Genomic DNA, 24,052 nt, shown 5'->3' with positions numbered 1-24,052 from the left:
TATTACAGTTTTTTATTTTTATAAATTAAATAAATTTAATAATTATCAAAATAAATAATTTAAAAAATATTTACCGAAATAAATACTCCTCTCTTATCTCGTTTACACTACGAGATAATTTTGCATGTATCTCGTTTACAGTGTAAACGAGATAAGAGAGGTCTATGCAACACGTGTCTCGTTTACATTGTAAACGAGATATATGTATTTTTGTTTAAAAAAAATTTGAAAAGAATAAAAGATATTAATAATATTAATAATCCAAACTTTTGGCATGCAATTAGTACGTAAAAAAGTTGGTAGAAAATATTAAAATAGATATGTTTGATTAATTAGTACTCAAAAAAGTTGATGGGATAGGAGGAAGAGAATTGAAACGGATATCTTTCACGTTATCTCGCACTATCCAGGCTGTTTCAATTCTCTCCCTACTATCCCATCAATCTCTCCTAACAATTGGCAAACGGTTATTTTTATTTTTCAAATTTAAATTAATCCAATTGGATTATAATTTAATTTAAAATTTTTTAAAATGGATATACTTGTAACGGCCCATTATTAAGAGTGTGGTGGAAACATGTGCCCATTATTAACTGTCCATTATTAATAGTGTGCTGAAAACGTGTGCCCATTATTAACTATCCATTATTAACAGTGTGTTGAAAATATATTTGTAAGGTGATTGCTACGGTACGATGATAAATTCATACGTACCGATATGTTTAAAATATTGACAAATAGTAATAAACCATGTGGCATTTTTTTCCACATCAGCATTTAATTTTTTCTTTTTTAAATATATATTATATCACCACTTTTACTAATATACCCCTTTAATTAAATAAAAATAAAAATATATTTTTTATTTAATTTTATAAAAAGTCTTAAACATCCTTACTTTATTTGATTAGACAAAAATACCCTTGTAAATTAATCAAATTTTAGAATTCAATTAATCCTAATTTATAGTTTCAAATAATTTAAACAACCAAACAAAAACATATTAAAAAAACCAAAAATTAATCTTTCTTCATCTTCTCCAATTCCCCTAATCATTAGTGTCCTCCTCTAAAGCAAAGCAAAACATATAAAAAAAATAAAAAATCAATTTGTTCTTCATCTTCTCCTAATATCATTCGTGCCCCCCTCCCCTCTGAAGCACACCAAAACGGTAAAATCCTAGCAATAATTGACTGCATTGATCTCGGTAACTAGCTATCCACGGAATTTAAAGAACATAAAGGAGAAGGAAGGCTAAACCACTCAACTGGGTAAAGGCTGCGTCTTTCTCCTCTATGGAAGTTCTTTGAATGCCCCTTCGCCCTCCATCGTCGAGCCCCTTCGCCCTCCATCGTCGAGCCTCATCCAGCCGTCGTCGTCCAGCGCCTCTCCCTTTCTGGTAGCCACCGCGTCTTCCTCCACTCCTCCCTGCACTCTGCCACTCTCTGTCTGCATCATCAAGAATGGAGCTTCTGACTCAGGTTGGTTCTTGATTTTTTTTGTCTGATTTTTCACTACTTCTATTTGTTTTTCTGTTCTGTTCTTGAGTTAATTCTGGTTTGTTCCTAAGTATTTTAGTACTTGATTTTAGTTATGATTTTTAAATTTCTTGATTCTTGGTTGGCATATTTTCTGCAGTTCTCTAGTATTCTCTTGGTTGTTATTCTTGATTCTTGATTTTTGTTATAATTTTTTAATGCTTCTATTTTTTTCTGTTCTGTACTTGAGTTGATTATGTTCTTTGATTTTTTATTCTTGATTTTTCATTGCATCTATTATGATTCACCATAGCACGCTATTTGATGTTATTTCATATATGAGTGTTTCATTTATATCATAATTAGTAATACAACTCTAAATCTTTGAAGTTTGGCTAATTATAATTCATAGAGCATGCTACAAATCATTTTTATAAAACTCAGAAAAAAATTAAAAAGCTGCATGCCTATTGAAAGTTGAAACCAAATTAATAGTACTGTTTTAACTCTTTCCTAGTAGTCAATAGCAGAAATAGGCATTTGGTTTAAATATGCATGTACTGTTACAAAGAATTTGATCCTTGTTACTTATCTAGCTTAAATATGTATTGTTTTTACCTTCTTGACTAAATAGATTTTTGTCTCTCTTAATAACTTTTAGTTTATCACTGTAAAATTGATGAGCAAACCAGAGAGTTTCAAGGAACTAAGACAGCGATAAAAGAAGGAAATACTTGCTATTTAATTCTTTGTTGATTGTCATTATCAATCTTATATTTGGTTTAATATTTCTTCAATGGCATAGAACTAATGTTATTTTTTGTGCCTTAAAATACTAGTGAAGTCACTATCATAATACTAAATATGCCTCAGGGATTTGGCCAATTTTAAGGGCTAGGTTCTTGTCCTCGTCTATGTTTCACTTATTTTTTATTTTTATTTTTATTTTTATTTTTATTCCATGACTTCATAATAAAAATAATAATAATATATTTCTAAATTTTGCATTTCTTCTCACTCATCTTCTTATGTAGTTAATGTCTTTGTTTTTCTGTTTCTGTGTTTCCACTCACTCACTTCACTTTTACACACACTCTCCTCTCTGTTGCTTCTGTCACCGCTCTTTAATTTTGCTCCATGAAACCGTTGCAACACTAAGCTTGCTCTTCTTCATACAGTCACTCAAACCCTGTCTTGTGACCCTTTTCAGGTTTGATCCTCAATCTTTATTTTATTTTGTTTTTAGTATCTCGGGTGTGTGTTAATTCACCAAAGTTTGTAACTTTCTCTGTGATTCTCTGAGCTGCTATGTTTTCTCTGAGTGGCATTTTTTGCTGTTTGCTTTAATTTTGGAACTGAATTTTGTCAATTATTCCATGACAATGACTTGAAGTAATTAACTGGCCCTTTAAATTATTATTATTATTATTATTATTTTGAAAAAAAATCTTTTTTTTGGGTGAGCTTGATTTATGTTGTTTGTGGTGTTTGGCTTGGAATTTTGCTTGGTGTTTAAGGTTTTATAATGGGTTAGTGTGTGAGTAGACATGTTGCAGTTCATCTTGGTCTTTTATCTTTAATGTGAAGCATTTTAGTTGTTTTCTATAAAGTTTGGTAAGATGTGTGAAACCAGCTTTTCTTTTTGTCTTTGCTGTTTTGGTTGATTGAAACTATTGTAGAATTTTTCTGCCTTTATTTCATAGGGTTATTGTCCCGGTCTATGGCCAATAAGTCAATAACCCTATTGTAGAATTAAAAGTAGAAAGTGGAATTAAAAGTCAACAAAACAACGAGTGGATATGGATAATTGTGCTTAGTGGATATGGATAATTGTGTTTTTAGATTCTATTTCTCTTTGCTATTTTAGGTGAAAGCTGAGCAAAACTGGTTTGATCGAAATGCTAACTCAGTTGAATTAGTTACCTATGGCTGGTCACATTTTTTTTAAATAAGTAGGTTCACATAATTGATCTAGATTCTAAGATCAACAAGGTTTTGTCATGTTTAGGGTGCGAGAACCTTGATCTCAATGGCTAGAAACTACGATGTTTAGGATAGGTAGTTAGAAAGATTAACAATTCTGAGATCCAGATCATGTTTAAACATTTTAAATATAATATTATGAATTTAATCTGATGGTATGTAATCATGTTGTCTGTCGTATGCTATGCTTTTACTAGTCTGGTGTGGTGCTGCCAAAATATTTAAGTATTTCTCTAATATCAGTAATTAGTGGTGCTGTTTCAATGGTTACAAGGTCGGCTGGTTTAGGAATTAGATAAACCAGGGTCTGTTTTATGGTTATCTTGTATGGCATTGAAGATATCAAAACCTTTGCTCCTGAAGGCTAATGAGTTCAAGTGTGTGAATACTTTTATTTCTCTAAGAAAGAACACATTGCAACTGTGCTTAACTACTGTATAATTGTCAGTGTGATGTGTACATATGGAAGTATAGTCATTGTTGTCTTAGTCAACACATGATGTTACAAATCATTTTTATAAAACTCAGAAGAAAATTGAAAAGCTGCATGCCTATTGAAAGTTGAAACCAAATTAATAGTACTGTTTTAACTCTTTCCTAGTAGTCAATAGCAGAAATAGGCATTTGGTTTAAATATGCATGTAATGTTACAAAGAATTTGATCCTTGTTACTTATCTAGCTTAAATTTGTATTGTTTTTACCTTCTTGACTAAACAGATTTTTGTCTCTCTTAATGACTTTTTGTTTATCACTGTAAAATTGATGAGCAAACCAGAGAGTTTTAAGGAACTAAGACAGCGATGAAAGAAGGAAATACTTGCTATTTAATTCTTTGTTGATTGTCATTATCAATCTTATATTTGGTTTAATATTTCTTCAATGGCATAGAACTAATGTTATTTTTTGTGCCTTAAAATACTAGTGAAGTCACTATCATAGTACTAAATATGCTTCAGGGATTTGGCCAAATTAAAGGGCTAGGTTCTTGTCCTCGTCTATGTTTCACTTATTTTTTATTTTTATTTTTATTTTTATTTTTATTCCATGACTTCATAATAAAAATAATAATAATATATTTCTAAATTTTGCATTTCTTCTCACTCATCTTCTTATGTAGTTAATGTCTTTGTTTCTCTGTTTCTCTGTTTCCACTCACTCACTTCACTTTCACACACTCTCTCCTCTCTGTTGCTTCTGTCACCGCTCTTTAATTTTGCTCCATGAAACCGTTGCAACACTAAGCTTGCTCTTCTTCATACAGTCACTCAAACCCTGTCTTGTGACCCTTTTCAGGTTTGATCCTCAATCTTTATTTTATTTTGTTTTTAGTATCTCGGGTGTGTGTTAATTCACCAAAGTTTGTAACTTTCTCTGTGATTCTCTGAGCTGCTATGTTTTCTCTGAGTGGCATTTTTTGCTGTTTGCTTTAATTTTGGAACTGAATTTTGTCAATTATTCCATGACAATGACTTGAAGTAATTAACTGGCCCTTTAAATTATTATTATTATTATTTTGAAAAAAAATCTTTTTTTTGGGTGAGCTTGATTTATGTTGTTTGTGGTGTTTGGCTTGGAATTTTGCTTGGTGTTTAAGGTTTTATAATGGGTTAGTGTGTGAGTAGACATGTTGCAGTTCATCTTGGTCTTTTATCTTTAATGTGAAGCCTTTTAGTTGTTTTCTATAAAGTTTGGTAAGCTGTGTGAAACCAGCTTCTCTTTTTGTCTTTGCTGTTTTAGTTGATTGGAACTATTGTAGAATTTTTCTGCCTCTATTTCATAGGGTTATTGTCCCGGTCTATGGCCAATAAGTCAATAACCCTATTGTAGAATTAAAAGTAGAAAGTGGAATTAAAAGTCAACAAAACAACGAGTGGATATGGATAATTGTGCTTAGTGGATATGGATAATTGTGTTTTTAGATTCTATTTCTCTTTGCTATTTTAGGTGAAAGCTGAGCAAAACTGGTTTGATCGAAATGCTAACTCAGTTGAATTAGTTACCTATGGCTGGTCACATTTTTTTTAAATAAGTAGGTTCACATAATTGATCTAGATTCTAAGATCAACAAGGTTTTGTCATGTTTAGGGTGCGAGAACTTTGATCTCAATGGCTAGAAACTATGATGTTTAGGATAGGTAGTTAGAAAGATTAACACTTCTGAGATCCAGATCATGTTTAAATATTTTAAATATAATATTATGAATTTAATCTGATGGTATGTAATCATGTTGTCTGCCGTATGCTATGCTTTTACTGGTCGGGTGCGGTGCTGCCAAAATATTTAAGTATTTTTCTAATATCAGTAATTAGTGGTGCTGTTTCAATGGTTACAAGATCGGCTGGTTTAGGAATTAGATAAACCAGGGTCTGTTTTATGGTTATCTTGTATGGCATTGAAGATATCAAAACCTTTGCTCCTGAAGGCTAATTAGTTCAAGTGTGTGAATACTTTTATTTCTCTAAGAAAGAACACATTGCAATTGTGCTTAACTACTATATAATTGTCAGTGTGATGTGTACATATGGAAGTATAGTCATTGTTGTCTTAGTCAACACATGGTTCAATGATTAACAGAACAATGTATTTTATTCAATTTGCTTCCAGAGTTGGCGTGTTTGGGGAGTCTTGAGATTTCTTGGAGTAAAGTCACTAATTTTAGCATCAGCTTTCTAAAAGGTACTTTCCGTTTCCTTGTATTTTTGTGGTGTTTCAGAACAATCAGGATTTTTTATTTTATAGGTTCAACCTAGAATTTTCATCTTCTTCCATGGATTTTTCTTTGTTTTCTATTTTTATGTGAATATATGGTTATAATTCTGAATGCAGCTATCAACCAATCAGTTTGTCTTTTCTATGGAAAAATTTCAGTTATATATCCAACCTTCCTTGGGCTTCATTTCTTTGATATAGACTTCAGTTGTATAAATCATTCTTGGAAAAGTCTCTTTGTTTTTCCATTTGTCCTTGTAATTTCTGTAGTTGATATTGCTTATGTTAGTTAGTAGACATGTTACAGTGTGAACTATAAACAGTACCGATATACAATACTAGCATCTCAGCTTGCCAGTTTGAACAGAATTCTTAAGTTTCAGTATTTCATAATTATTTATGCTTCATTAATTTTCGATGATGTCTTGGTTCATTTCAGGGTTGCAAAAGCTTTCCTTACTAAACTTGGAAAGGTGCCTTGTAACAGCTGCATGCTTGGATTCTCTTGCAGGTTTAATTGCTTGATATACTTTTATGCTTATTATGTTGCTGATCTAGAAAATTGGTCACTGGTGCATGGAATTGTGATCACACTTTTCACAACTCCGGTACAACTAACCAGCAAGTACACTGGGTCATCCAAGTAATAAAACCTCACGCGAGTAAGGGTCGATCCCACGGAGATTGCCGGCTTGAAGCAAGCTATGGTCATCCTGTAAATCTTAGTCAGGCGGATTCAATTGGTTATGAGTTTTGATAATTCAAAGATAAATAAAACGTAAATTAAAATAAAGATACTTATGTAATTCATTGGTGGGAATTTCAGATAAGCGTTTGGAGATGCTTTGTTGCTTTTGAACATCTGCTTTCCTATTGTCTTCATCCAATCATGCATGCTCCCTTCCATGGCAAGCTGTATGTTGGTGGATCACCGTTGTCAATGGCTACCATCCGTCCTCTCAGTGAAAATGGTCCAGGTACGGTTTCTGTACGGCTAATCAACTGTCGAATCTCTCGTCTCAGATGAAAAATACCAGGCACAGCTACCTCACGGCTAATCATCTGTCGGTTCTCACTTGTGTCAGAATAGGATCTCTCTATCCTTTTGCACACTGTCACTGCACCCAACATTCGTGAGTTTGAAGCTTGTCACAGTCATCTCGTCCCAGATCCTACTCGGAATACCACAGACAAGGTTTAGACTTTCCAGATCTCAGGAATGCTGCCAATTGGTTCTAGCCTCTACCACGAAGGTTCTAATCTCACGGATTCGAATGCTCTGTTGTCAGGAGAGGCAAGTCAAATCCGTGGATCAGAGACCCAAGAGATTATACTCCGGCTGTCGTCCAATGACTACGTTGAATATCATGTAGACCGATTGTGGTTATCAGGCACACGGATCTTGGCTAAGCGAGTAACGAAGATAGTGGGTGATTGTCACCGGTCACCCCTTCATTCTGACTTAACTGAATTAAGTACGAGAGTATATCTTGGAGAAGAAGTAAGCGTGAATTGAAAGAGAAACAATAGTACTTGCATTAATTCATGAAGAACAGCAGAGCTCCGCACCTTAATCTATGAGGTGTAGAAACTCCACCGTAGTAAATACATAAGAGAAAAAGGTCTAGGCTGGCCCAAATGTAACATAAAAGTGAAAAGAGGTTCACCCCCCCCCTTTTACAATAGTAAAAAGTGCTATTTATACTAAACTAGTTACTAAGGATTACAGAAAATAAATAACTAAGTGCAGATAGTGCAAAAATCCACTTCCGGGGCCCACTTGGTGTGTGCTTGGGCTGAGAATTGAGCTTTACACGTGTATAGGCCTTTTCTAGAGTTAAATGCCAGCTTGGATTCCAGTTTAGGCGTTTAACTCCAGTTCTGGTGCCAGTTCCGGCATTTTACGCCAGAAAAATGGTCTCTGGCTGGCATTTAATGCCAGTTTGGGCCATCAAATCTCGGAAAAAGTATGGACTATTATACATTGCTGGAAAGCCCAAGATGTTAGATTTCCAGCCCAATTGAGAATGCGCCAATTGAACTTCTGTAGCTCCATAAAAACATGTTTGAGTGTAGGGAGGTTAGAATCCAACAGCATCTGCAGTCCTTTCTCAGCCTCTGAATCAGATTTTTGCTCAGGTCCCTCAATTTCAGCCAGAAAATACCTGAAATTACAGAAAAACACAAAAACTTATAGTAAAGTCCAGAAATGTGATTTTTGCATAAAAAATATAAAAATATACTAAAAAGTAACTAAAACATATTAAAAACTATGTAAAAACAATGCCAAAAAGCGTATAAATTATCCGCTCATCACAACACCAAACTTAAATTGTTGCTTGTCCCCAAGCAACTAAAAACAAAATAGGATAAAAAGAAGACAAAATACAATAAATTTCAAAATATCAATGAAGATTAGTTCCAATTAGATGAGCGGGACTAGTAGCTTTTTGCTTCTGAACAGTTTTGGCATCTCACTTTATCCTTTGATGTTCAGAATGATTGGCATCCATAGGAACTCAGAATTCAGATAGTGTTATTGATTCTCCTAGTTTAGTATGTTGATTCTTGAACACAGCTACTTTATGAGTCTTGGCCGTGACCCTTAGCATTTTGTTTTCCAGTATTACCACCGGATACATAAATGTCATGGATACATAACTGGGTGAACCTTTTCAGATTGTGAATCAGCTTTGCTAGAGTCCCCAGTTAGAGGTGCCCATAGTTCTTAAGCACACTCTTTTTGTTTTGGATCACGACTTTTACCACTCAGTCTCAAGCTTTTCACTTGGACCTTCATGACACAAGCACATGGTTAGGGACAGCTTGATTTAGCCGCTTAGGCCAGGATTTTATTCCTTTGGGTCCTCCTATCCATTAATGCTCAAAGCCTTGGATCCTTTTTACCCTTGCCTTTTAGTTTAAAGGGTTATTGGCTTTTTGCTCTTGCCTTTTGGTTTAAAGAGCTCTTGGCTTTTTCTCCTTGCTTTTTCTTTTTCTTTCTTTTTCTTTATTTTTTGCCATTTTTTTCGCAAGCTTTGTGTTTTTCACTACTTTTTCTTGCTTCAAGAATCAATTTTATGATTTTTTAGATTATCAATAGCATTTCTCTTTTTTCATTATTCTTTCAAGAGCCAACAATTTTAACATTCATAAACTTCACTATAAAAATATTCATTGTTCAAGCATTCATTCAGAAAACAAAAAGTATTGCCACCACATCAAAATAATTAAACTATTTTCAAGATAGAATTCAAAATTCATGTACTTCTTTTTCTTTTTCAGAAAACATTTTTTATTTAAGAAAGGTGAAAGATTCAGGGAACATTCATAGCTTTAAGACATAGACACTAAACACTAATGATCATGTAATGAAGACACAAACATAGTCAAAACATAAAGCATAAAAACCAAAAATAGAAAAGAAAATAAACAAGGAGATTAAAGAATGGGTCCACCTTAGTGATTGTGGCTTCTTCTTCCTCTTGAAGAACCAATGGAGTTCTTGAGCTCCTCTATGTCTCTTCCTTGCCTTTGTTGCTCCTCTCTCATGGCCTTTTGGTCCTCTCTGATTTCATGGAGGATGATGGAGTGCTCTTGGTGCTCCACTCTTAGTTGCTCCATGTTGGAACTCAATTCTCCTAAAGAGGTGTTGAGTTGCTCCTAATAGTTGTGTGGAGGGAAATGCATCCCTTGAGGTATCTTAGGGATTTCTTGATGAGGGACTTCCTCATGCTCTTGTTGAGGTCCATGAGTGGGCTCTCTTGTTTGCTCTATCCTCTTTCTAGTGATGGGCTTTTGAGATGAATCTCTCCATCTCCCATGTCTCGGAGTTGGAAGCAACTGCCTTCCCTTTCCTCTTCCTAGAGGTTTCTTCGGCGTTAGGTGCCATTAATAGTTATGGAAAAACAAAAAGCAGAGCTTTTTCCCACACAAAACTTTAAAGGTTTGCTCGTCCTCGAGCAAAAGAAGAAAGAAAGAAGGAGAAGAAGAAGAAATAGAGGAGATAGATGGGTGTTTTGAATTCGGCCAAGGGGGTTTAAGTGTTTATGTTGTGTGAAATTGAAGATGGTAATGAGGGGGTATTTATAGGGTAAGAGAGAGAGGGAATTTGTGTAAGAAGGGGTTGGGTTTGGGAGGGAAATGTTTTGAATTTGAATGGTGAGGTAGGTGGGGTTTTATGATGGGTTTTTGGGGAATAGTGGATGGATGTGAGTGGTGAAGAGATTATGGGAAAGAGGGTAGGACTTGATAGGTGAATGATGTTTGGGGAATAGGTATTGATGTGATTGGTCAAGGGTATTTGGGGAAGAGTGTTATGGAAAGGTGTGAAGAGGAGAGTGAGTGAGTTGGGGTAGGTGGGGATCCTGTGGGGTCCACAGATCCTGAGGTGTCAAAGAATTCTGGTCCCTGCACCTTTCTGGCATTTAACCGCCCCTGGACAGCCCTTTCTGGCGTTTAACGCCAGCTCTGCTGCCTTTCCTGGCATTAAACACCAGTCTGTCTGCCAATTCTGGCATTTAACGCCAGCTAGACACCCTTTTCTGGTGTTAAACACCAGTCTATCTACCAATTCTGGCGTTTAACGCCCAGAATGCTGCCAGACTGGGCGTTAAATGCCCATTCTGCTATCCTTACTAGCGTTCAAACGCTAGTAAGCCTGTCCTCCAGGGTGTGCTGTTTTTGATGCTGTTTTTTTTATTCCGCTTTAATTCTGCAGCTGTTTTTGTGACTCCAGATGATCATCAACCTAAAGAAAATATAACATGGCAATGGAAAACAAATGTCTATAAAAAATAAATATAATTAAATAATATTGGATTGCCTCCCAATAAGCGCTTCTTTAATGTCAATAGCTTGACAGTGAGCTCTTAGAGAGCTTCACAGACACTCAGAGCGTAATGGTGGCCTCCCAACACCAAACTTAGAGTTTGAATGTGGGGGCTCTTCTTAACTCTGTATTGAGAGAAGCTTTTCATGCTTCCTCTCCATGGTTACAGAAGAAGATCCTTGAGCCTTAAACACAAGGTAGTCCTCATTCAATTGAATGACTAACTCTCCTCTGTCCACATCAATCACAGCCCTTGCTGTGGCTAGGCAGGGTCTTCCAAGGATGATGAATTCATCCTCATCCTTCCCAGTGTCTAGGATTATGAAGTCAGCAGGGATGTAAAGGCCTTCAACCTTCACTAAGACATCCTCTACAAGTCCATAAGCCTGTTTCATTGATTTGTCTGCTATCTCTAATGAGATTCTTGTAGCTTGTACCTCAAAGATCCCTAGTTTCTCCATTACAGAGAGTGACATGAGGTTTATACCTGACCCCATGTCACACAGAGCCTTCTTAAAGGTCATGGTACCTATGGTACAAGGTATAAAAAACCTTCCGGGATCCGGTTTCTTCTGAGATAATTTCTGTTGAACCAAGGTATTTAGTTCATTGATGAGCAATGGAGGTTCATCCTCCTAAGTCTCATTACCAAATAACTTGGCATTCATCTTCATGATTGCTCCTAGATACCGAGCAACTTGCTCTTCAACGATATCTTCATCCTCTTCAGAGGAAGAATACTCATCAAAGCTCATGAATGGCAACAGTAAGTTCAGTGGAATCTCTATGGTCTCTGTATGAGCCTCGGATTTCTTTGGTTCCTCATTAGGGAACTCCTTAGTGGTCAGTGGACGTCCATTGAGGTCTTCCTCACTGAAAATCACTGCCTCTTCCTCCTCTATAGGTTCGGCCACTTTGGATATATTGATGGCCTTGCACTCTCTCTTTGGATTCTCTTCTGTATTGCTTGGGAGCGTACTAGGAGGGATTTTAGTAACTTTTTTACTCAGCTGACCCACTTGTGCCTCCAAATTTTTTATGGAGGACCTTGTTTCAATCATGAAACTGAGAGTGGTCTTAGATAGATCAGAGACTATGGTTGCTAAGTCAGAGAAGCTCTGCTTAGAATTCTCTGTCTGTTGCTGAGAAGATGATGAAAAAGGCTTGCTATTGCCAAACCTATTTATCCCACCATTATTATTATTATTGAAGCCTTGTTAAGGCTTCTGTTGATCCTTCCATGAGAAATTTGGATGATTTCTCCATGAAGGATTATAGGTGTTTCCATAGGATCTCAGGATCTCAGGATCATAAGCTTCTCCTTCAGAGGAGGCTTCTTTAGTACTGCCGGATGCAACTTGCAATCCAGTCAGATTCTGAGAAATCACATTGACTTGCTGAGTCAATATTTTGTTCTGAGCCAATATGGCATTCAGAGTATCAATCTCAAGAACTCCTTTCTTCTGAGTCATCCCATTATTCATAGGATTTCTTTCAGAAGTATACATGAACTGGTTATTTGCAACCATTTCAATGAGTTCTTGGGCTTCTGCAGGTGTTTTCTTCAGATGAAGAGATCCACCAGCAGAGTGGTCCAATGACATCTTGGACAATTCAGACAGACCATCCTAGAATATACATAAGATGCTCCATTCTGAAAGCATGTCAGAAGGACACATTCTGATCAATTGCTTGTATCTTTCCCAAGCTTCATAGAGGGATTCACCTTCCTTCTGTCTGAAGGTTTGGACTTCCACTCTAAGCTTGCTCATCTTTTGAGGTGGAAAAAATTTGGCCAAGAAAGCACCAACTTTTCCCAAGAGTTCAGGCTTTCTCTAGGTTGTGAGTCCAACCATATCCTAGCTCTGTCTCTTACAGCAAAGGGGAAAAGCATAAGTTTGTAGACCTCGGGATCAACCCCATTGGTCTTAACAGTGTCACAGATTTGCAAGAATTCAGCTAAGAACTGATGAGGATATTCCAATGGAAGTCCATGAAACTTACAATTCTGCTGCATTAGAGAAACTAATTGAGGTTTAAGCTCAAAGTTGTTTGCTCCAATGGCAGGAATTGAGATGCTTCTTCCATAGAAGTTGGAAGTTGGTGTAGTAAAGTCACCAAGCACCTTCCTTGCATCTCCACCATTGTTCTCAAGTTCGGCTACCATGTCTGCTTCTTTTTCAAAATTTTCTGTAAGGTCCTCTCCGGAGTGTTGTGCTTTAGCTTCTCTTAGCTTCCTCTTCAGAGTCCTTTCAGGTTCAGGGTCAGTTTCAACAAGAATGTCCTTATCTTTGTTCCTGCTCATATGAAAAAGAAGAGAACAAAGAGAGTAGTGAAATCCTCTATGTCACAGTATAGAGATTCCTTTATGTGTCAGAGGAAAAGAAGAATAGAAGAATGAGGTAAAGAGAGAATAAGAAGAATTTGAACACAGAAAGAGGGAGAGGGTTCGAATGATTAGATGAGTAGAAGAGAAATGTTAGTAGATAAATAAAATAAATAGAAAGAGATGAGAGAGAGAGAGAGAGAGAGAGTATTCGAATTTTAAGAAGAGGGAAAAGAAAAATATTTTTATTTTTATTTAATTAATTAAGTTAGTTTCAAAAATTTGAAAAAGAAATACAATAAAATTAAAAACTAAAACAATTAGTTAATTAAAAACATTTTTGAAAAAGTCGTTAGTGATTTTCGAAAATTAGAAGTGAAAAAGTAGTTAGGTGGTTTTGAAAAAGATAAGAAATAGTAAACTTTTTAAAATTAAAACAAACAAGTCAAGTAGTTAGTTGAAAAAGATTTGAAAATAAATTTTGAAAAGATAAGAAGTTAGAAAAAGATTTTGAAATTAAAATTTTAAAAATATATGATTGAAATTTATTTTGAAAAAGAATTAAAAAAGAAATTAAAAAGATTTGATTTTTAAAATTAAAGTTGATGACTTGACTAACAAGAAACTAAAAGATATGTATCTAGATTTAAAGATTGAACCTTTCTTAACAAGAAAGTAACAAACTTGAAAGATAAATAAAACGTAAATTAAAATAAAGATACTTATGTAATTCATTGGTGGAAATTTCAGATAAGCGTTTAGAGATGCTTTGTTGCTTCTGAACCTCTACTTTCCTATTGTCTTCATCCAATCATGCATGCTCTCTTCCATGGCAAGCTGTATGTTGGTGGATCACCGTTGTCAATGGCTACCATCTGTCCTCTCAGTGAAAATGGTCCAGGTATGGTTTTTGTACGGCTAATCAACTGTCGAATCTCTCGTCTCGGATGAAAAATACCAGGCACAGCTACCGCACGGCTAATCATCTGTCGGTTCTCACTTGTGTCGGAATAGGATCTCTCTATCCTTTTGCACACTGTCACTGCGCCCAACATTCGTGAGTTTGAAGCTTGTCACAGTCATCCCGTCCCAGATCCTACTCGGAATACCACAGACAAGGTTTAGACTTTCCGGATCTCAAGAATGCTGCCAATTGGTTCTAGCCTCTGCCACGAAGGTTCTAATCTCACGGATTCGAATGCTCTGTTGTCAGGAGAGGCAAGTCAAATCCTTGGATCAGAGACCCAAGAGATTATACTCCGGCTGTCGTCCAATGAATACGTTGAACATCATGTAGACCGCTTATGGTTGTCAGGCACGCGGATCTTGGCTAAGCGAGTAACGAAGATAGTGGGTGATTGTCACGGGTCACCCCTTCATTCTGACTTAAATGAATTAAGTACGAGATTATATCTTGGAGAAGAAGTAAGCATGAATTGAAAGAGAAACAATAGTACTTGCATTAATTCATGAAGAACAGCAGAGCTCCGCACCTTAATCTATGAGGTGTAGAAACTCCACCGTAGTAAATACATAAGAGAAAAAGGTCTAGGCATGGCCGAATGGCCAGCCTCCCAAATGTAACATAAAAGTGAAAAGAGGTTCACCCCCCTTTTACAATAGTAAAAAGTACTATTTATACTAAACTAGTTACTAAGGATTACAGAAAATAAGTAACTAAGTGCAGATAGTGCAAAAATCCACTTCCGGGGCCCACTTGGCGTGTGCTTGGGCTGAGCATTAAGCTTTACACGTGCATAGGCCTTTTCTAGAGTTAAATGCCAGCTTGGATGCCAGTTTGGGCATTTAACTCCAGTTCTGAGGCCAGTTCCAGCGTTTTACGCCAGAAAAGGGTCTCTAGCTGGCGTTTAACGCCAGTTTGGGCCATCAAATCTCGGACAAAGTATGGACTATTATACATTGCTGGAAAGCCCAAGATGTTAGCTTTCCAGCCCAATTGAGAACGCACCGATTGGACTTCTATAGCTCCAGAAAAATGCGTTTGAGTGCCGGGAGGTCAGAATCCAATAGCATCTGCAGTCCTTTCTTAGCCTCTGAATCAGATTTTTGCTTAGGTCCCTCAATTTCAGCCAGAAAATATCTGAAATTATAGAAAAATACACAAACTCATAGTAAAGCCCAGAAATGTTATTTTTGCATAAAAACTATAAAAATATACTAAAAAGTAACTAAAACATTTTAAAAACTATGTACAAACAATGTCAAAAAGCGTATAAATTATCCGCTCATCAGTCGCTTTATTATATTCCCTAGAAACAATACAACTATACAACTACTAAACCTATAAACCAGCCAACATATTTAAGGATATCCTGCAGTGGTGCCATTATGAGAATGGTTGAATTCTTGTCTTCTCTCTCTCGATAACTCTGCATCACCCTCCAAAATGATACTTCTACACCCCACATTCCAAGCAAATAATAAACCCTCCTGTTCATGGTTCTTCATTTTATATGTAGGTTTGATTTGTTCTTGTACATAATAAACACAAGAAATAACCGGTACCAAACCTGCTTTGAATTTTAATATCTGATTTTAACACGTTTTGTTTATCTAAGTTAAAAAATGTATTAAGGAAATAGGATAAAAAATAAATTAATTAAAAAAGAAAAAGGAAAGAGAGACAATTAGTTTAAATTTCTGTAACAGAAATGGGCCAAATAGCCATGAGTAGCTCAATTAGAAGTATTACTATAGTAGACCAATTAGTTGTAGCATGCTTTGAAAGTCTACAAAACTATTTTTCTTAAAGAAAAAATGAAAAAGAAAGAAGAAAGAAGCTGCTTTGAGAGGGACAAATGTGTTTGAACAAATTTTCATGATAGGGTTAGAATACAGATACTATAATTTAATCAGTTTTTACAACACCAACATAATGTTATCTTTTTATTAAAGTTACTCCAAATAATACATATTTACAATATTTACTTGCTAGGCATTGAAAACTTGGTAAAAATTATTTGGGTATAAGAACCTCTATCTATAATACAAAGGCATTTTGTATGATAACTAGGAATAAGTGGTTTATACTTTATACCAAGAATAAGCTATTCAAGATGACCATAGAATAAAAAATAATTTTTTCTTTTTTTTTTAATTTATTTATAGGAACTAACAAGTAACAATTACTTCTTGCACATGACATAAATTGGGGGGATTGGGAATATGATATTAGTAAAGAAAATCAATGAGTAAGGTACACGTTTCATTAGGGAATTGAAATCTTCTATCCCATTTTCCTATCTCCTTAGTTCCTTCAATAAAAATCTAACACCTGTAAAATCATGAGACCTCCCTTTTTCTTCTATTTTAAGATTCTCAAACTTAACATCTTCAAAATCATTCACACAGAAAAATGGGATAGAAGATTTGAGTTCCCAACTACAAGCACCTTGTTCATCAAAATTGCACTATACAAGTTCCACTTTTTTCAATATATAGATTTGTTCACCACCAGAACCTAGTACTTACAAGGCTATACTAAAAAGATAACTACCACCCTAAACTCAAAAACTGGAGGAAAAAACAGAATGTGTAACCACCTAATCACAATCTCTTAAAAGCATTCTATCAACCCCTCATACTAAACACAACTATGGCAAATCAATTTAATGACTTTATTTCATCCTTTCATGAATAAATGAAATGCCTCACACAAAACTATGGCAAATCATTCATGTGCTCATATTTATTTGAATCTGTTGTATTCTTGTTTTCAAAAGAAAGACCATAGGAAGTTAATAAGTTAGAGAATTTTTTTCTGTAACTCTTGGTTGTCATATAAATAACATTCTTATGCACTAATAGCTCTTAGGTTTCATAGAATTTGATTGACCGATAATTTTAATCATAAAAAATTGAGTTCATTTTGTCTATTCCATTCTCCTATCATTTATTTAGTACCTAACATGTTAAAATTTTAAGTTCAGTCATGGAGAATGATGGCAAAGAGTCGTATAAGGATGGTGATCAATCTGAGGATTTAAGTGTTGAGTATGAGTGCAGTTCCGATGAAAGTAATGATATGGTGGATGTAACTGTAGATGAAGCAGAGGCATATATAATTAATGCTGATGGTTTTGAAAAGTTGATAACTGATTTGACCATCGAAGACATATGGGGACTAGTATTTGATACAGAATCTCAAGTTTGTGAATTTTACGCCAAATATGCCAAGTGCTATGGATTTGTGTCCCGAAAAGACTTGAAGACGGTGGATGCTAATGGCAACATTAATACAAGACAGTTGGTTTGCAATAAAGCAGGAGAAAGATATTGGAAGCACCTTAAAAGGGACAATTGGCAAAGGGAGCATAGGGCAATTACTCGTGTCAACTGCAGGGCGAGGATTCGGTTTATTCGTCACTATAGAACGGGTAAGTGGAAAGTCAGTATCTTTGAGAGTGAACACAATCATCCACTGTGTTTACCTAAGTACAAACATCTTATTGTTGCGAATCGTGGGCTTGATGAGGCCGATAAAACACAAGCAGACAGCTTGCGAGCATGTGGTGTTAAAATTTGCCACATAATGGGTTACATGGTTTCCCAAAAAGGTTGATACGATAAAGTGGGTTTTACCAGCAAAGACTTACATAACCACATTAGTAAGACTAGGCGTGGCAAAATGAAAGACGGTGATGCATTTGCTGCGTTGGCCTATCTGTTGTCCAAGGCAGACAGTGACCCGTTATTTCTATGAAAGTTCACCTTAAAGGATGGTAGGTTGGATAATTTGGTGTGGGCTGATGGAGAAAGCGTTGTTGATTACGAATGTTTTGGCGATGTACTCACTTTTGACACCACTTACAAGAAAAATGTCTACAACAATCCCTTAGTCATATTTTCAGGGACCAACCACCATGGCCAAACAACTATCTTTGGATGCCCTGCTCTCAGATGAAAGATCCGAAACTTTCAAGTGGGCACTGAAGGTATTTTTGGAAATCATGTCAGAAAAACTACCCGGAGGCATTGTGATAGACGGAGACCATGCTATGAGAGAGGCTATCTTAGAAGTATTTCCTTGTATACCACACCGCCTTTGTGCATGGAATCTCCATCGTAATGCGGTATAGAATATAAAAAACAAGCATTTTTGGGACGATTTTAATGTATTATTGTATGGACAGTTTACCGTACAAATATTTGAAGAGAGATGGAGCGAGATCATATCCAAATACGGACTTGCCGAGAATGAATGGGTCCAGGGCATTTATAATGACAAAATGAAGTGGGCTACCGTATATTTGAGGGAGCACTTCTTTGGCCACATAAGAACTACATCACAGTGTGAGGGAATTCATTCATTATTGAAGAACTATGTTGACAGCAAAACCAGTCTCCTTGAATTCATTCATAAATTTAGTGAAGTACTAAGGCATTACCGAAACAACCATCTTACTGCTGACTTTGAAACCTTTTATAAGTTTTCTGTTTTGACTACGTGCTTGGAAAGTTTTGAGAAACAAGCTGCTGAACTTTATACTAGAAATATTTTCAAACTTGTGAAAGATGAGATAGAAGCAGCACGTGCCTTAAATGTGAATGAATGCCCAAATAGTGGAGACATTGTTGAGTACAACACGAGCGAGTATTTTAATCAGCAATGGAAATTTAAAGTATCTTACAATAAAGACAAGGACCTGTTTGCGTGTGAGTGCAGGCTATTTGAGACTCGTGGATTACCGTGCTCCCACATCTTTCGGGTCTTGAAGCATCGCAATGCAAAATGCATCCCTACATCTCTTATCCTGAAAAGATGGACAAGAGATGCAAAGAGTGATTTTATATGCTCAATTGGCGAGCAAGACCCCGCTGATGATATAGTGCCCACACTTAGATGCAGTGCAATGGCATCAATAAAAGTGATGCACAAGCGAGGGTTTCCCCCACGTCAGCGCTAATAAGTGATCCAGCTGTTGTGAAGTCAAAAGGTGCTCTGTTCATACCCTGGGTCAAGCTATCCAACCCGCCCACCAACACAATTCATCAATATTCATCATCTATCAATACCAAGCATCACTCTCAATCTCATTTTACCTCAATCTACATATTTCACACCATATTATCATTACAACATCATAATTCACCAATATACTCAAAAATCATCAACCCATCATAATTCATCATAAATCATCATTCAACAACTCAAATCCTCAAATCATTATACATCATCATCATACAACAATCCCAACAACCAATTTAATTCAATCCTATCCTATGGGTCACTAGCCTAAGTGTTCAGAAACATTACATATTACATAAAGAAAACTGAAACCATACTTTGACCAATTCCCAAATGCACCAAACACCAAAACAAAACCACCAAACTTTATCCAAAGCCTCAACTAACACCAACAAATACCAAGGCTCACACTAACAACACATATATCATCAAAATCAAAATCTAAGATACACAAAACAATTAAACACAAGAATTTAGTGGAACCTTACCTTATCCAACGAGATTAGGGGTAAAATCCAACAATTACCCGCTACTAGAGATCACCTAAACAAGCAAAACCACAAAACTTGCTCAAAACCCCAACAAAAAACGTGCAGAAACTTAGGGCACGAAAATGGAGAGTGAGATGCGAGCCCTTACCAGATTCCTTTAGATAGAAAGGAAGAGCTCATTGAGAGCTTCACGTGGCCGCAAACAGCTTGTCAATCGGAGGTCCGTAGCTCAAGTTACAAGCAAAAGAAGGTGAGGGTGAATAGTATTTTCTCTTCTCCCTCTCCTCTCATGGCAGCTGCGCCCCCTCTCTCCCTTAGGGATGGAAAAATGAGTTCAAAGCTCATTAAATGAGCTTATATATGTTGGATTTTGGGCCAGGTTTGGACCCGGTTCAATCCGTTAGCGTTTTTTGTCCGTTTGGCCCACTTTGGGCCAAAACCTTTAAGATTAGTGCCCGATTTTCGATTCTAAATTATTTTTCTCCTTTCAAAATAATAAATCAATCTTCAAAATATTATTTTTCAAAATACACGATACTGGACAGTCCAGAGCCGGTACTGCCAGCTTAAGTGTCAGTACGCATTTTTACAAAAACTTTTCGAAAGAAATACATTTTCCAGCTCAGAAAAATTCACTGAAATCAAATTTTACATTTTTATTTTCAAATTAAAACTTCTAAATTTTGAATCTATTTCTGGCACTAAAATTATTTTATTAAAATGGTTTTACGTGAAAACGCGGGTTCTTACACAAGGCGTCCTACAGAAAGGCTTGGCCTGCAAAATAGAGAGTGATTGCCAGAATATATGGCGATTGGGAGGAATCGTACAACAAGCTTCCTTGTTGGTTATTCGCAATGGAGATGTACTTGCCGGGTAATACTTATTTCAATATTGGTTATTTTCAATTAAAAATATCAGATGTGTACAAGTAGGCAACTAAGTTTGGCTCTTTAGGTACTTGGGTGCAACTGGTGACTCAGCCTTGGCCTGGTTCCACACATACTGTCATATTTCATCGGGTCTTTTGGACATTTCCATCATGTGTTGAGGCTTTCAAGCCTTGCAAGCCACTTATTTCTATTGATGGCACTGACCTATATGGTAAATACGGTAGGACCTTACTGATGGCGATAGCGTAAGACGGGAACGCAAATATTCTGCCTATTGCATTTGCCGTCGTCGAGGGTGAGACAAAGGAGGAGTGGTCGTTCTTTCTGTCGTATTTGCGGGAGCATGTCACACCACAACACGGGCTCTTAGTGATTTCAGACAGACACAAATCCATTGATAGTGCATTGAATGCCGAAGGGACTTTATGGAAACCACCTCATGCCTTCCAAGCCTTTCGTACAAGACACATTGCAGCCAACTTCATGACCCACTTTAAAAACATAGACTTGAAGAAGGTTCTAATTAACGCAGCGTATTCAAAGTCACAGCGTGAGTTTGCGCATTATTTTGGCTGGCTGCGGGGCGAAAACATGGCAATCACTAACTGGCTTGAGAAAATGCAACGGTCACAGTGGGCACAGTATGTTGATGAGGGTCGTCGATTTGGTCACATGACGACGAATATATCCGAGTGCATTAATGCTGTGATGAAGGGGTCTCGCAATTCGCCAATCACAACTCTCGTCAAGTCAAGTTATTTTCGATTGGGTGAACTTTTTGCAAGGAAGGGTTCCGAGGCACTGACCCAACTTCAAATCGGTGCTGAGTTCTCTCAGACGTTGGTGAAAACCATAGAATTCAACTCCAAGCACGTGAATACCATGAATGTTTACCAGTTTGATCGATTGAGAACAAACTTTACGGTTGAAGAGCTAGCGGCAGTTCCTGGGTCCAGGCAACAGAATTATCAGGTGCTGCTTAATGAGGGAACGTGTGACTGTGGGTATTTCCAAGCTCTTCATCTTCCTTGTCGTCATGTCCTTGCAGCTTGCTCTCATGCAAGACTTGATTGGAAGAGTTTTATTCATCCTGTGTACCGCATAGAGTCGGTCTTCAATGTTTATAGATCAGAGTTTCGACCGAGGGCATGAGGATGACTGGCCATCTTATGAAGGATCCCGTATTCAGCCCAACCCGAGAATGATGAGAGTGAAGAGAGGTCGACCTGTCAGCTCTAGAATTCGCAACAACATGGATGACGTTGAGCATAACGGCGAAAAGCAGTGCAGATTATGTTTCCAGAACGGACACACACGGAGGACTTGTACTGCTCTTGATGGTGGAGGGGCGTCTTCTAGTCGACGTTAGTTATAGGTGTCATTTATGTCTATTTACTATTATCATTTCTATGGAAATGTTGTGTACAACAGACTTGTTTTTGTTTATATCATTGAAAACTTTATGTTTATGTCATTCAAAACTTTATGTTTATGTCATTCAAAACAAGATATACATAAATTTTTCACAGAAAAAATCCACCAGTTTCAGTGACGAAACAGTATGACAAACATAGCTAAATTAGAATCAACTACCTACGCCCTCGCCCACCACCACGTGGATCAACATGTTGTCCATGAGGCCACGGGTCGAGACAGCCATCTGTGCCACACGAAGGTGGTCTGACGTCGTGCTGCCCGCGACCAACTGGAGGAACCGGAGGTGGTGTAGGAGTGCTCATCTGCTCCCTCAGCGTCGCATAATCTGTAGTAGACGATGATCCACTGGACTGATCATCCGGGATGCGTGCCAAGTATGCAGACTGAGGTGGCATAGCATGCATCTGCAAGAATGGCTAGGTCTGATGGGGCATCGTCGACACATCTCCCAACCCGATATCACCCCCTGCATCAAAGGAGCCATCCAGTCTGGCACCATCATGCTAACATCGATCATGTCCTGGGTGTCCAACAAGGGCTGGTAGTCGGGCTAGGGGTCGAGCTCCGACGGGCTGAACGACAACTGAAACTGGGTCCCGATATCGAAATGTACACTGACCTCAGGTATCTCTCCCTGCTGATTGGTCCCTGCCTCTGAGTGGTGTGAGCCAGGTGGTCTCAGTGACAAGTAGTCTTCAAGTACTAGTCCTGAAACAGTCCCAACCGTCTGCCTTGTATCAGCGGCCCAGTGCACTGGCGGGCTGACTGGGTCTCTGTCCCGGGGAGCCTCCTCACCACCCTACCTCCCGCGCACTTTACTAATTTAATTTTCAGATAAATGGCGGTGAGAGTCTGAGAGAGAGTTGCTCACTTGCTCCAAAAAACACTGAAGACTATAAGAGAGTGTGCGCACCCTTTTTTATAATGGATTCCTCTTTGTCGTTGCAGTGTCCCGGTCGTAGTAGAGTCATGAGTTATGACCTCTAACATTCATCTGTACCATTCAGAAAAAAAAAGTTTGTCATATTTGATAAGTAAGGTACAGAGTGAAATGAGAATCGAGTGAAAAAGCAAAGCAGTGTAAAGTGTAAACCAAAGTAAAGACTAAAGAGGCTCACATTCACTTGACTGTCAATATTTCTTTTCAGGAAGAGGAAGACGAAGAGGAAGCGGTTTCATTAGCATTTAGCATTAAGCATTTCTGATGGTGATGGAGCGTAAAGGAAGTGAGAGCCCGGTTTCTATCAGGCAGTGGAGCAGAGTGAATCTAGCTCTCTTTCTTCACCTAATGGTGCTTCTGGCCATGCTCGCTCCTCCTCCCTAACTCTCACCGGAAACAATGAAATCTCAACCGTCGAGAGGAATCAGAATGTTGCCGCCAAAACCGCTGCTCAGCGCCTCGCACAGGTCATGGCTTCCCAGACCGCCGACGACGACGACGATCTCGGATTTCGCTACGCTGCTCCTCCACCTCTCTCTCTATCCAGAAATGCCATCAAATCTACCAGCAATATCACCTCCCGCACTCGTAGATCTCCCTCTCCTGCGGTGCGTTCTTCTTTCCTTTTCATTTTCTTCCTCGTTTAGTTGTTACTTGTTACTCTAACCGACTACCTAACTACTTTGGATTCTTTAATGCTGTGAATTGCTTTATTAATTAGTTACCTCAGAATCCTGTGGTTGTGGAAGAAGCACCAGCATCGGCCTCCTATCTTCGTCCGGCTCCGGCACCGGCACGATCACCTACCCTGAATAGACCACCGCTCAGCCTCAGGACTCCTACTCTGGCTGCAGCAGCTATTAAAGAGTAATGGTAATATGGTATTAAGAAAGCATCTTATAATATTATACAAATGAAAAAAAAAGTTATAGGAGTAAAAATATAATAAAAATCTTATACAAATTAAAGTTGT

At 37.3% G+C, this 24,052-nt stretch overlaps 3 protein-coding genes across 3 annotated transcripts; all 3 read left to right on the top strand.

The window, feature by feature from the left end:
• Window positions 17,282–17,911, top strand: LOC110266943 (protein FAR1-RELATED SEQUENCE 5-like). The gene has a single exon (XM_021112028.1). The coding sequence runs from the start codon at window positions 17,282–17,284 to the stop codon at window positions 17,909–17,911; it is 630 nt and encodes a 209-aa protein (XP_020967687.1).
• Window positions 18,213–19,256, top strand: LOC110266942 (protein FAR1-RELATED SEQUENCE 5-like). The gene is made up of 2 exons (XM_021112027.1): window positions 18,213–18,422; window positions 18,483–19,256. Exons 1-2 carry the CDS (start codon window positions 18,213–18,215, stop codon window positions 19,254–19,256), a joined length of 984 nt encoding a protein of 327 aa, XP_020967686.1.
• Window positions 20,617–21,854, top strand: LOC110266941. The gene is made up of 2 exons (XM_021112026.1): window positions 20,617–20,674; window positions 20,953–21,854. The coding sequence occupies exons 1-2, from the start codon at window positions 20,617–20,619 to the stop codon at window positions 21,852–21,854; spliced, it is 960 nt and encodes a 319-aa protein (XP_020967685.1).

The sequence above is a fragment of the Arachis ipaensis genome, chromosome B09 (assembly GCF_000816755.2).
Source record: "Arachis ipaensis cultivar K30076 chromosome B09, Araip1.1, whole genome shotgun sequence".
In the NCBI taxonomy this organism is placed as follows: Eukaryota; Viridiplantae; Streptophyta; class Magnoliopsida; order Fabales; family Fabaceae; genus Arachis; species Arachis ipaensis.
This window is presented reverse-complemented; position numbering and strand designations above follow the sequence as displayed.